The sequence below is a fragment of the Corythoichthys intestinalis genome, chromosome 16 (assembly GCF_030265065.1).
Source record: "Corythoichthys intestinalis isolate RoL2023-P3 chromosome 16, ASM3026506v1, whole genome shotgun sequence".
NCBI lineage: Eukaryota > Metazoa > Chordata > Actinopteri > Syngnathiformes > Syngnathidae > Corythoichthys > Corythoichthys intestinalis.
Genome location: NC_080410.1, coordinates 40990502 through 41004867, shown reverse-complemented (window position 1 = coordinate 41004867; position 14366 = coordinate 40990502). Strand labels below are relative to the sequence as shown.

Below are 14366 nucleotides of genomic sequence, written 5' to 3'. Positions count from 1 at the left end.
GCAAAAAGTTTGGACACCCCTGACTTACACCCTTGAACCAAAACAGAAAAGTCTTTAGAACTATTAGCTAGCTTTCAACTCGAGTGACCTGAACGCCTCACAACCAGCTGGTAACTTGCACACAATTTGACCCCGCCCTTTTCTGCCTATTACCCGGACGCTGATTGGCTTTCGTTTGGTGACGTATGTTAGAAAGGCGGGGCAGCGGTAGCCGTTTATTAAACGGAATGAGTAGAGCAAGTCAGAGACCAATTTAAACAGTAGTCAGTCACACACTTTACTGCAGTTTGTCACCTGGATTACACTCACTCCGTTTGACGCTGTGACATCTTTTATGACCATGCTCAGCTTTACCTAAAACCCTAGCATTTTTGTTTTACCCTTAGAAAGCGTATTTGAACTTTGATAACGATGCTCAGCGCGGCGACGATGGACAACAAGAGCGGAATGGTGGCAAAAATCCACACCAGGATAAGATCGGATCCCTTCGCGGCCAATTATGAGCTGGCTGCCAAAGAACTGGGCCGGTAAGTGCTTGTCTTTCACTGTGATTGCAACTAAAGCTTGAATGGAAGTCCCACGCCGCTTTGGGAGCTAATGTGATTGTGTTAATCATATTAGTCCGTTTCCGACGGGCACGTGTGAATGAGACGCGTGGAGGAGAATTTTGTGTGTTGGTTTGATGCTGAAAATGATGTGGAAATTTTTATTTTGAAAGCCATTTGTGCGGCACTAGTGAATTTAGAGTTGTTTTGAGTTACCATCAATCTATTATCAATTCACTGCCATTGAAAGTGATGGAGATGAACTCCAATTTAATTGGTATGGCTGGTATTGAGTGATCATGTTTCACTGGCTTTGACTTTGATAGACGTCCAATTCAATTCGACAGTGATTACTGCAGTCAAAATAAATTGGACTTCTATGACTGTCATTGGTAGGTGAAATCATCCACTCAATCAGCCTGTCTCATTTGAACCAAGATGAATCTAGACTGGAGGATAGACTGGTAGTCATTCAAACAAGCATTCTCACTTGAATACCTAAGGGCAATTTGCAGTGGCTGAACATTTTTGGAATTTGGAAGGAAGCCAGAGAAAACCCAAGCAGTTACAAATTACAGTTACATGAGAGATTCTGTGTTGTTTTCAAACTCTCATGTCAGAACTGTCAAGGCTGATTTGTTAACCACAGTGTATTCAAAATATTTCTGGTACGTTTTCCGTTCATGCCCACCTTACTAACCAATATGTGAATGCTATCAATACAGATGACTTCATTTTGTCTCATTGACATGGTCATAGATGTAGAAATTATAAAGTGTGATTCTGTTTCTAACTTGTTTTCAATATATCATACCCTTGAGGTGTGATGCAAATTTTAGAAAGTTCCTCTCACGGTTTTTTAAAATAGAGTATGAGCTCATGACTGCATTGAACGCACAGGCTAAATAGAGAAATGAAGCGATGGCCATTTGGTAGAGACACGCTGTGGTATTATGAGAGGACCTGTGTATGTTGTTCCCTCATTTTGAACCTTGTTTGGGTTAATAGAGAACACTTTCTTATTCCTTTGACAGCGGCATCACAAGACTACCATAAGACAGTCATAATTATGACATGACACTATCATGGGCATTAATGACATTATAAATTATGTCACTAACCCCATTTATTTCCAGCTCAGATCTTTACATCCATTAAAAAGTGGGATAATTTGCCGGACGACAGAAAAGGACATCTGTCAAAAGCATTCATTAATGCTCATGGCAGTGTCATTTCATAATTATGATGGTTTTATGGCAGTGTTATTGTGCCACTGTCAAATAAAGTGTTACCAAAAACCAGAACTAGCAGTTCATGAAACAACTGGAACAGTAAGTGAAGAAATAATTAACACAGAACATGAATTTTGATTGTTATTTACATCTGAAGCGCCGCAATGCACGTCAGGAGGCATGTTGGATGACAACAGTGTTGATTTCGTGTCAAATTTAGTGGGTGGCGACTTATAGTCAGGTGCGCCTTATAGTCCGAAAATTACGGTAACTCGAGTAATTTGATTAGGGAAAAAAATTCAAATAAAATTTTGCTGCTTTAAGTATTTAATTAAAGTGGCGTTGTATTGGATTGTTTTGAAAGTGTTTGCATTTAGTTTAATTGATTTGGGTGGATACACTGCCCTCTAGAGGCAACAATGAATATGACAACTCATTTCACATAGCTGAATCCAGCTGCTCCCTATTAAGACCAGCATAAGGCAAATTCTTGTTTGATACAATGTTTTTTTATGCATTTGTAATTTAGTTTTTAGGTGTATTTAGCCATTTTTTGTGGGAATGTGTTTGAACAATTTGCTAAGAGCATCGTCAAAAAGAAATGGTAGCATTTTATAGCATTTAAGCTAGCGGACTTTTGCTATGGAAGGTAGCTAATTGTTTGTTTTCTGTACTTAGAGCCTTATTTGTTTTATTTATGTATTTATTTATACTGCATTGAACGCACAGGCTAAATAGAGAAATGAAGCCGTAGCCATTTGGCAAAGACACACTGTGGTATTATGAGAGGACCTTTTGTGTGTTGTGTGTAGTGCTGCAACAATTACTTGATTAACTCGAGTAATTTGATTAGAAAAAAGACTAATTAAAATTTTGCTGCTTTGAGCATTCGTTTAATTAGAGTGGCAATGTAATGGTTTGTTTTGAAAGTGTTTGCCTTTAGTTTTATTGATTTGGGTGGATACACTGCCCTCTAGTGGCAGCAGTGAATATGACATAACTCATTTCACATGGCTGAATCCAGCTGCTCCCTGTTAAGACCGACATAAGATAAGTGTTTGTTTGAGCTAATGATTTTTTTTAAATGCATTCGTAATTTAGTTTATATCTATTTAGCCGTTTTTGTGGGAATATTTTATAGCATTTAAGCTAGCGGACTTTTGTAATGTTAGTTAGCCAATTGGTCTTTTGTTGTACTTGCATCCTGATTTTTTTTTTTTTTTTTTTTTTTTAATACGTGCTTATATTACATTTTATGTTCCTTACAAGATTACTTGATTATTCGAACTAACTAGTTCATTGATTAATCGATTACTAATATAATCGATAGCTGCAGCCCTAGTTGTATGTTCAGAAGCTTCTAAAGTTCTTGACCGAGCAGCAAGAACATCTTCCCCCCTCGGCGAACAGACCTTAAACCTTTGCCCCCTGTGTTTTTTGTTCCTGCAACATCAGCTTGAAATCAGCACTCATAATCACATTAAGTCTATAGTGTGTGTCTTTGCAGGGAGATGTTGAGTACATTAAAGCTTGCTTACAGCCGGATATTAAACGCGACCCTGTCGGCTCCACTATATACGTTGTGGCGAGAACATCATGGGGCCCTCTGTTGTGGAAAAACAGGAACACGTGAATGCGTACGTGCACGTGGGCCTCTGATTTGTCATGGCGTAAAACGCCGCAGGAAGTCAGTTTCTCAACAGAGACACTTGACAAACATTGGCAAAATGATGATGACATGCTATTGTTGCGAAAAGTTGTTTGTGACGAGGTATCTGATAGGATGAGTGAATCTCTTTCTGATGATATCAGTGTGACATGATTGTGCCGTTAGCTGGGTTTTGCCATCTAGGGGTGAGAACTTCTGGGGAGCCTACAATACGATAATATTTGCTATACAAGGCTCACAATATGGTGATAAAACAATTATCGATATATTGGTCAGAAAATCATTCTACAATATTCTTGGATACAAATAATAAACAGAAAAGCAAGCTGTTTTCATCTTTATTGCTAAACGTCGTCCAAACCATTTGAAATGGTAGGGTGGCAGCGAATGACCTTCCCCGTTCAAATGGATTGGACATCCGTGGACGTCAGTGGAAGACAATGCCAGGAAATGAGTTCATTTTGGGGTATTTTTTGTCATTTTCAGCAGATTTTCGGTCACTTCCTGTTGGTTTTGGGTTACTGAACAGGAAGTGACTCGACAGTGTTCCCAAATGAATAGGAAGTGACTCGAAATCAACAGGAAGTGACCGATAAATGCCCCCAAAATCGGGAAGACTGGCTTTGACTGCTACATTTCAGTGCCATTGACGGCGCGTGACGTCAAATCTATCTTTGACCCGCCCAGTCAAAATGAATTGGATGTCTAAAGCCGTCAGTGGCAGCCAACTCCCGGCAATGAGTTCATTTTGGGGCATTTCACGCCATTTTCTGTTAATTTTTGAGTCATTTCTTGTTGATTTTGGGGCATTTGCGGGTCACTTCCTGTTGATTTTCGGTTACTGAATAGCAAGTAACTCCAAACCAAGAAGATGTGACCTGTCAATGACCCAAAATCAAGATTAAGTGACCTGTCAATGACCCAAAATCAACAGGAAGTGACGCGGCAGTGGCCCAAAATCAAGAGGAAGAGACCTGTCAATTGACCCGTCATTGACGTGTCACTTCCTGTTGATTTTAGATGATTTGCGGGTCACTTCGTGTGGATTTTTGGTTACTGAATAGCATGTGACTCAAAACCAACGGAAAGCGACCCGGCAGTGATCCAAAAATCAACAGGAAGTGACGCGGCAGTGGCCCAAAATTAAACAGGAAGTGACGCAGCAGTGGCCTAAAATTAAACAGGAAGTAACCTGTTAATTGACCCGGCATTGACGTGCCACTTAGTATTTACTTTGGATGATTTGCGGGTCACTTCGTGTTGATTTCGGGGTACTGAATAGCATGTGACTCAAAACCAACAGGAAGTGACCTGCAAGTGTCTCAAAATCAACAGGAAATGATGAGGCAGTGGCCCAAAAATCGACAGGAAGTGGCCCGCCAGTGGCCCAAAAATCAAAAGGAAGTGTTTTGTCAGTGCCTACAAAAGACTGTACTGTTAACCCTCGGGTTTCAGTGCCATTGACAGTGATAGACGTCCAATCCAGTCTAAATGAATTAGATGTCTAGCGCCGTCAATGGGAGTCAGTGAGCTAACGTAGACAATATTCTAATAGAAGATTTTGATTAGTGCTGCAACGATTAATCGATTAACTCAAGTTATTCGATTAAGAAAAAAGCTTCGAATCAAGTTTTGTTTATTTGAGTATTTGTTTGATTAGAGTGGCATTGTAATGGTTTGTTTTGAAAGTGTTTTCATTTAGTTTTATTGATTTGAGTGGATACATTGCCCTCTAGTGGCAACAGTGAATATGACATAACGCCTTTAACATGGCTGAATCCAGCTGCTCCCTGTTAAGACCAACATAAGGCAAGTTTTTGTTTGAGCTAATGTTTTTTTACAGTCGTAGTTTAGTTTATAGGTATATTTAGTCGTTTTTTTGTGGGAACATGTGTTTGAACAATTTGTAAAAAAAAACAAAAAAAAAACTATATTGCCGTATGTATCACATTTGATACACCTAAAATTTCATGATTTTGAGACTAATTCAGAGTTTTGACATTTCTTTTTGAAAAAAAAAATGATGGATGCAAATCAACACATGCATCTGCAGGTTCCATGAAAAAACAAACAGGATATAGCAAGGGTTATAGATATCTGAGCGCTTATTACACATATTTATTTTGACTTTTCTTTTTACAAATTTGAAGAAAAGGTTTCATTCGGACCTTATTTTTCAAATTTTGGGATTCTCTGATAATTGCTTCATATTGCTGGCATTAAAGGGTAAATACCATTTTATAGCATTTCTGCATAGTTTGAAGAAACACTCAGGAATTTTATCTTGAACTCTCATTTAATTCTGTTTTGAAAGTGCAATTTTTAGCAACCCTTTCTTTTATATCTCCTAAAATTTATTCTGCAACACCGTAAATGTTCCTAATCCGATTACTCGATTAACCGAACTAACTAGCTGATAGCTTAATCGACTACTAAAATAATCGATAGCTGCAGCTCTAATTTTGATAGCCTTTTTCACATTGACACCTTTTTAAAACAATGTATCGATTCTTGGCGGGAGCATATCAGTAACCTTTTGGGCTCGAAAGAATCGCGATATATTGTTACACACCTACAAAATACACCACTGAAGAAGAATAAAGAAGGAATGAGCCAGAATATTTTATCGAAAGCTGTCATCTCGTAAAATCTCCACAACATGAAGGAGTTTCGGTCTAACAGCCTCTTTGGACGACAGCCATGTTTGGTAACCATTGACTCCTCTTTGAAAAGACTCCCGCTTTCCCCTCCGCGGCTATTGATCGCTTCTTTTCATCGCATATGTCATTCCCCGGCCCACATGAGGCTCCTGCTCTATGGGCTAATTAACTTTTGGTCGGGGATCGCAAGGCTTGAACGCCAGAACGAAAAGGTGAGGCTGGATTTTGGTGTGGGAATGTTGGGCTAAAATGAACGGTAACACGCTGACTGGCCTCTTGTAGCACATTGTGGTGGCTTTCAATACATGATGGCTGGAGTTAAAACACTGAACCAATGGCCTGGTCAGGTGGGTGGTCTGGGTCTGTGGTAGTACCAACTGGCTAGCTTTTTGTCCGACTGTCATGGCCTTCGTGTGGAGGCGTCAATGAGCGTCCATTTGTCCATGTTGCTGTCAGCTGTGTTTAAAAAGGAGGAGGGGGGGTCATTATGTGCTGGGGGGCATCCTGACCTCTGACTAATGAACATGTAAACACTCGGAACATTTAGGCAGTCGTTCATTTATTATCTACAGAGGGCCATTTGAACTTGGAGGGTTGGAGGTAGTCCCCCGTTCACGACTTACTCGACTTACGGGCTTTCGACTTTATGACGCTGGAATCTCGTCTGCCATTTTGTCCCCAGTCGTTTTAAGTCACATTACATCACTGTAAATTTTTTACTTTAACAATATGATGTGTTCTGTCCTCATTAAACGTGAAGTTGTTCAGTTTTACAGACGGAAAACAAGGCAATTGTGCTTTTTGAAACTTTTTACTTCAATTTTGACAATTTGTACAGCTGTAATACACATTCGTACACTTATGTTCGAAAAGACGTGCATTTTAACAATAAAACACTTGACACAAAACAATTGGTGTTCAAATGTCCATCTAGTCTGATGAATATGTGAATTTAGTAGAATAAATTAGCCTAATTTGCCGAACAAAAGTCCACTAGCTTAAATGCTATGAATGCGTATTTACAATTCTCATAGCAAATATCTCACACGTAACTCCACAAACTGTAGTTCTAAATTTTATTACAAATGCATACACAAACATACATTAGCTGAAACAACGCCTGATGTGGGCCAAACCAGAACGCAGCTATCCTTTATCGATGTGAGACTTCCGAGTCTGCCACTAGAGGGCAGTGTATCCTCCATCATTAAACAAAACGCAATACTTTTGGATTTTTTGCAGTTATTTTGAGATTTAGGGGCACTTAAAGGGTTAATTCCAACTTCCGCGAAAAGTCGGATTACGTTGCCAGCATAGGAACGGAACTCGTTCGTAACCTGGGGACTACCTATATCACAGGTGTCAAACTGATTCCAGAAAGTGCCAAGTGGGTGCAGGTTTGCTTTCCAACCAATGAAGAGGATGCCTTTATACCAATCAGATCTTTCACATATGTAATCAGTTAATCATTGTCAGGTGCCGCTTGTTTCAGCAGATAGTTAATTGGTTAAACTCTCTGCGTGGTATCAGTTGGAACAAAATCCAGCACCCACTTGGCCCTTTCTGGAACCGGTTTGACACCTGTGACCTATATTAATTCATTCATGAAAAATGATCATTCAATGCCAGCCTTTCCAGTTGAAGTGGATTTGATGTCTATAACTGGTAATGGTATTGAATATGTTAAGGGCGACAAGCAAAACAATTTTGAATATTATATTATATTATATTATGTTTAGGTTAATGAAACAAACCTTGCAGAACAAAGATAAAATGTCCAGTGACTGCAAAAAAAAGTCAAGAAAATCACAAACAAGATAGTTTCATTCACTACAACTCGATTGATTTCAACATTTTGTCAGATTTTGACCCCGGAACTAATGGCTCCACCTTTTGTTAAAGCTGAAAAGTGCAACAGAATGCAGGCTGAACTCAAGCTTTGTGTGAGTCATATTTAAATGAGATTTTCATAATTTGCTGCTGGCCCAGGGGCAGACTTCACGGGGTCCGGGGGGGGGGGGGGGGGGCTCACCCGGGCCTTGGGGGTCCAGTTTGAGGGGGCGTGGTTAGGCGAGGGTATTGTCAAAAACAAAGGTAAGATGGTGCCTGAGGCTGTAATATACTAGTAGTGATTAAGTGGTAATATATTTCAGGAATGGTGAGCGAATCAGTGATCTTGTCATATTAAAGTCCACGGGAGGCATTTTTCCAATTTTTAATTAGGGCTGCAGCTATCGATTATGATTAATCTATTAACTTTCAAATAATCGAGTAATCGGGAGGTGCAAAAAAAATGGCTTGCTAAGCTTGCACTTTTAAAAGAGCATTAAAATTGGCAAGTGTTGGTGCTTGGCCTCAAACAGTATTAAAAATTAAATAAATGAGGGTCTAAGTACAACAAAAGAACAATTGGCTAACTTGAATCGCAAAAGTCCGCTAGCTTAAATGCTATAAAATGCTAACTTTCGTTTCAATTCATTTTTTTCAATACTCTAACAAATCGTTTAAACACGTTTCCACAAAACCGCTAAATATACCTATAAACTAAATTACGAATGCATAAAAACTATATTACCTTATGTTGGTCTTAACAGGGAGCAGCTGGATTCAGCCATGTTAAATGAGTTATGTCATATTCACTGTTGCAACTAGAGGGCAGTGTATCCACCCAAATCAATAAAACAAACTTTGAAAACAAACCATTGTAACGCCACTTTAATTAAACGATTACTGAAAGCAGCAAAATTTAATTGGAATCTTTTTTTCCCTAATCGAATTACTCGAGTTAATCGATTAGGGCTACAGCTATCGATTGTTTTAGTAGTCGATTATTCGATGAACTATTTAGTTTGAATAATCGAGTAATTGGATAAGGAACAAAAAAAATTAAAAATACCTGAGCTGAGCCTCAAATGGTATAAAAATGAAATAAATGAGGATCTATGTACAACAAAAGAACAGTTGGCTAACTTTCATAGCAAAAGTCTAGCTTAAATGCTATAAAATGCTAATGTTTTTTTAAATGCTCTTAACAAATGGTTCGGACACATATTCCCACAAAAATGGCGATCTATAAACTGAATTACGAATGCAATAAAAAAAAAAAATTAAAAACAAAACATTAGCTGTAGCAAAAACTTGTTGGTCTTAACAGGGAGCATCTAGATTCAGCCATGTTAAATGAGTTATGTCATATTCACTGTTGCAACTAGAGGGCAGTGTGTCCACCCAAATCAATAAAACAAACTTTCAAAACAAACCATTATAACGCCACTTTAATTAAATCAATACTGAAAGCGGCAAAATTTAATTGGAATCTGTATTCTTAATCGAATTACTCGAGTTAATCGATTAGGGCTGCAGCTATCGATTGTTTTAGTAGTCGATGAACTATTTAGTTCGAATAATCGAGTAATTGGATAAGGAACATAAAAAATAAAAATACCTGAGCTGAGCCTCAAATGGCATAAAAAATAAATAAATAAATAAATGAGGATCTATGTACAACAAACAAACAGTTGGCTAACTTTCATAGCAAAAGTCTAGCTAAAATGCTACAAAATGTTTTTTTTTTGCTCTTAACAAATGGTTCGGACACATATTCCCACAAAAAATGGCGATATATAAACTGAATTACGAATGCAATAAAAAAAAATATTAGCTCAAACAAAAACTTGTTGGTCTTAACAGGGAGCAGATGGATTCAGCCATGTAAAATGAGGTAGACAAGGGGGCCGTGTAGCCACCCAAATCAATAAAACTAAATGCGAACACTTTCAAAACAAACCATTACAACGCCACTTTAATTAAACGAATACTCGAAGCATCAAAATTAAATTCGCATCTTTTTTCTAATCAAATACTCGAGTTAATCGATTAATCGTTGAAGCACTATAATCGATTAATTGTTGCAGCACTAATTTTAATTGTTGTAAATGTTTTGGATTGAACCGGAGAATTTCATAATCATCCTAGTGACACTTGCTTTGTTAAAAACGACTTGCAAGAAATTGAGCTAAAATTTCTGTTGTTATTTATTTATTTTCTAATTGTAGCTGCTTGTGTTTAGAGACATGACTTCTGGCACTCTAGTTTCTTTCCCTATACTGAGCAGTGGGAATCGCTGAGCTCCTTTAAGTGGACACACTTTGAGCTTCCCCTTATTGAAAGGCCAGCATCTGCCACTGGTTTGAATATTTGCTTGACTTTTAGGAGTGTCATGAATTTGCAGACAGTGCTTTCACTGGTCAGACCTTCCAAGTAGGGGGAAAAAAAGCCTGCTGAGTGTCAAATGGTATTTCCTGTACACATATTTGAGCTCAATAGCCACATCTGTGCTGTCCAAAGAAACCACTTAGCCTTTTTTTTTGTCTGTGTGTGTGGCCCGTTTGGCATGGAAGGCCATTCTATTCATCCTATCCTATAAAAAAGAATTCCTGTTTAAAATGTAAAATGCCGTCTGTCTCCAGGGGGAAGTTTGCTGTGGTGAAGAAGTGCACGGAGAAAGCGACCGGCAAGCAGTACGCCGCCAAGTTCCTGCGAAAGCGGCGGAAGGGCCAGGACTGCCGCGTGGACATTCTCAACGAAATCGCCGTGCTGGAGCTGGCCAAGTGCAACCCGTACGTAGTGGCTCTGCACGAGGTCTACGAGACGACCACGGAGATCGTGCTGGTGCTGGAATGGTAAGACTGCCAAAGAATGAAAAGCCGGCACCGCCACGTGCGGCGGGAGCGCTGAGGTTAGCTGGAAAACAGTGGGTTCGAAGGGATTTTCTTGTCATTTACTTGGAGAATTCCACAAATATTTACTGACTCGACTACTTAAAAGGACTGACTGCACCGAGTATAAATGACCAGCACGTGAAAAACTGGTGCTCGAAGTATTAAAGTATGCAAATGGAACATTTCTTAGCCCTTTGATATTTGAGAAATTAATGCTAAAACACAAAAAGCTATACTGCTAGCAAGCGCAATGTCAGTTATACCCACACGCAGTGTTGGAACAAATGTGAATAGGGCCTGGGTCCAATAAGTATGAACGGGCCCCCTGAAGTGAACCTCTGACGGGTGGGGTCCTAGTGGATAACTATTCGCCGGCCCCTCCACACAGTCGCAGGCCTTTCAAGATGATCGTCCAAAGTGTGGGGCGGTACAAGTGGGGAAAGAAAATCTGCAGGGTTTGGATATTTTAACACTTAGGGGCAGTTTACATGGCGACTCTGCGACATGAAGACGCAATGACTGTGTTGCGGAGTGGCCTAGCATTCTTATGGTGTCGGCGAGGACTGAAGGCAAAGACTCAAACCTTGGAATCCTGCCTCCAAAGTGGAAGAATTCCATTGCGGGGGGCTTGAGGGGGGGCTTGCTTCGCATGCATATCAAAAGCTCCCGCGACGCGAGACCGCGCCGATAACATCAGCACTCATACATTGGGCGTGCGCAGCGGTACTACTAAGCATTAAAAACAGCAAATATGGCGGAATGTTGGCTTTAATTTACTGTTTACTGTACAGGGGATGGCGTGGCTCAGTGGTGGAGTAGTTGTCCCCCAACCCAGAGGTTGTGGGTTCGATTCTCCACCCTGATGAACTTGCCTAAGTATCCTTGAGCAAGATACTGAACCCCGCATTGCTCCTGGTGCTGTGTCACCAGTAGGTAGATGGCAATGTAGTGTAAAGCGCTTTGAGTACCTTGAGAGGTCGAAAAGCGCTATACAAGTATAACACCATGTTTTAATAATATTTTTAAAATGTTGAATGTTTCCATTTTTGTGCCTTTTTGAACAAAACAAAAATGCCATTGCTCGGAATGGGCGGGCATGTTTTCTTCCGGGCTGAGGAGCTTGGTGGGGTCAAAGTGCATCATTAAAAAATGCTAGCTGCCCATTTTTTTCTTTTTCTTTTAACAAAGAACCGAGACTGTTTTACATCCATATCTATTAAAGAAAATAATGGATTCAAGCATTTATTCACAAGAATTTTCACCGGAAAGGCTCTGTTTATATAAGGTGGCTGGCACATTGACTAACAGACTAGCATCGTACTTTGACATATTTACGTAAAATAAATGCTAACTGCACGTTTTTTTTGTGTGTGTTTGTTTTAACCAAGAATCGGGACTGTTTTACATCCATATCTTTAAAGAATTCAGGGATTTAAGCATTTCTTAACAAGAATTTTCAACAAAAAAAGCTCTTTGTCTGCGATTCCACTCTGTCCGCTTTGACGGCCACGGCAACAATGCAGCCCCCACGCCTCGTGTCCCGTCAATATCATTATGAAGTCTGTGACCAAACCTGACATGACTCTGCCATGAGCATTAATGAATGCTTATGACAGATGTCATTTTGTGTCATCCGGCAAATTATCTCACTTTTAAATGGATGTAAAAATCTGAGCTGGACATAAATGGAGTTAGTGATATAATTCATAATGTCATGAATGCCCATCCACTGTCAAAGAAAGTGTTACCTATTAACCCAAATAAATCAACAAATAAGCCGCATTGGACTAGAAGCCGCAGGATTCAAAATGAGGGGGGAAAAGTAGCGGCTTATAGTCTGAAAATTCAATAACTTTTCAGTTTTGGTCAATTTTGGCGACGCCGATGGTCAAAAGCGGTAGTGTTTTGCTTTAAGGAAGACTACCGTTACAATACCGCTTTTGTCCACTGGCGTCTCTAAAATCAACCAAAACTAAAAAGTCATCAAGTGTTGCCTTAACTCATTGGCCTGCCACCCCTCCCCGTTCAATTGGATTGGACGCCAACACCTTCAACCTTGGTTCCAGTAAATGCATGCGTGTAGGGAATGATTCTGCAGTATACTTTTAAAACATTGACAGGAAATTCGAAACAAGTTTGCAAACAACCGTGCGGTTTCAAGTGCGAATTATTCTCATTGCGGCTTCCCCGACAGTTCTAACGAACAGGGAAGTCGTACCGCAGGTCAGTCACCCCACAGCAGCAAATTAAACAGTTTTTAAGTTTGCTCCGAGTCGCACGGTCGGTCTCACTTTTTTTCCATTTCCTGCCCGAGGCTGTAAGCAAAGCTGCTAAAAGTAGTGCGCCGGCCGCCAAACAGGCAGACACGCACACGCTGTCGCACATATTTCTCATAGCCGCAACCACATCCGCTGTCTTGTCTGTGAAAGAGACGCTAGATTCTCAGGGTCTCACGTGCAGCTGCAGTCGCTTGCTTACCACACAACCCCCCCTTTACTCACTGTGTAATGACTAGGCTGAGATAAGTCTGCATCAAAAGTCAGATCAGAGTCTTTTGAACTTTGGTAAAGATTAGGTTAAGATGACCGGGCTGATTCACGCCGACCCGCAAACAGAAATAACTGGAAACGATGCGGTTGGCGATGTCACTTTGCTAGCTCCTGTTTAAGATTTTCACAAGTTTTTTGATATTTGAGTGTTTTTTTAATCAAAATTCAGGTGTGTCTAGTTCGTTTTTCATCGCAAATTGGTGGTTTTGTGAATTAAAGTAATAGGGGATATGGAAAAGCAGCTATGGTAATTTATTTTCCGAAGCTAAGTTACCGTATTTTTCGGACTATAAGTCGCAACAGCTGTAAATTGCCCAACGAAGAGGAAAAAAAACACCGGAGTATAAGTTGCATTTTTTTAGGGAAATCTACTTGATAAAATCCAACACATAGAACAGACATGTCATCTTGAAAGGCAATTTAAAATGAAAATATAATAGAGAACAACATGCTGAATAAGTGTTCAGTATGATAATGTTACATGATGCATGAACAACAAAATGCGAACGTGGCCGGTATGTTAACGTAACATGGCTATTAAGAGTTAATCAGATAACTATAGCATAAAGAACATGCTAACAAGTTTACCAAACCATCAGTGTCACTCCAAAACACAAAAATAACATGTGAAATGATATAATACTGTGTAAAAAATTTCGCACATAAGTCGTTCCAGAGTATGTCACACACCAGCCAAACTATGGAGGGAAAAAAAACAACAAAAAAACAAAAAACTGCGACTTAGTCCGAAAAATACGGTATACGCATTTTATAGTTGAAAATCGACTTGCGAGCGCAAATAACGAAGTTTAACAATTGGGTCATTTTTTCTTTTATTTGGTACCATTTGGACGTAACAGAGTGGACACTAAAGGACAAATTATACCAGATTAGTGCTGCAACAATTAATCGATTACCTCGAGTAATTCGTTTAGAAAAAAAAGATTCAATAAATTTTATTGCTTCGACACCTAAGTCGCTCTAGAGTAT

The 14366-nt window shown here is 39.6% G+C and overlaps 1 protein-coding gene across 1 annotated transcript in view; it reads left to right on the top strand.

Annotated features, from left to right (window-relative positions):
- The first annotated feature begins 213 nt into the window (after window positions 1–213).
- stk17al (serine/threonine kinase 17a like) overlaps window positions 214–14366 on the top strand; it is a 31048-nt gene continuing 16895 nt past the window's right edge. The window contains exons 1-2 of the mRNA XM_057817343.1: window positions 214–527; window positions 10576–10788. Coding sequence (XP_057673326.1) covers window positions 412–527; window positions 10576–10788 — 329 coding nt within the window. The 5' untranslated portion in view covers window positions 214–411. The remainder of the gene's footprint in view (window positions 528–10575; window positions 10789–14366) is intronic.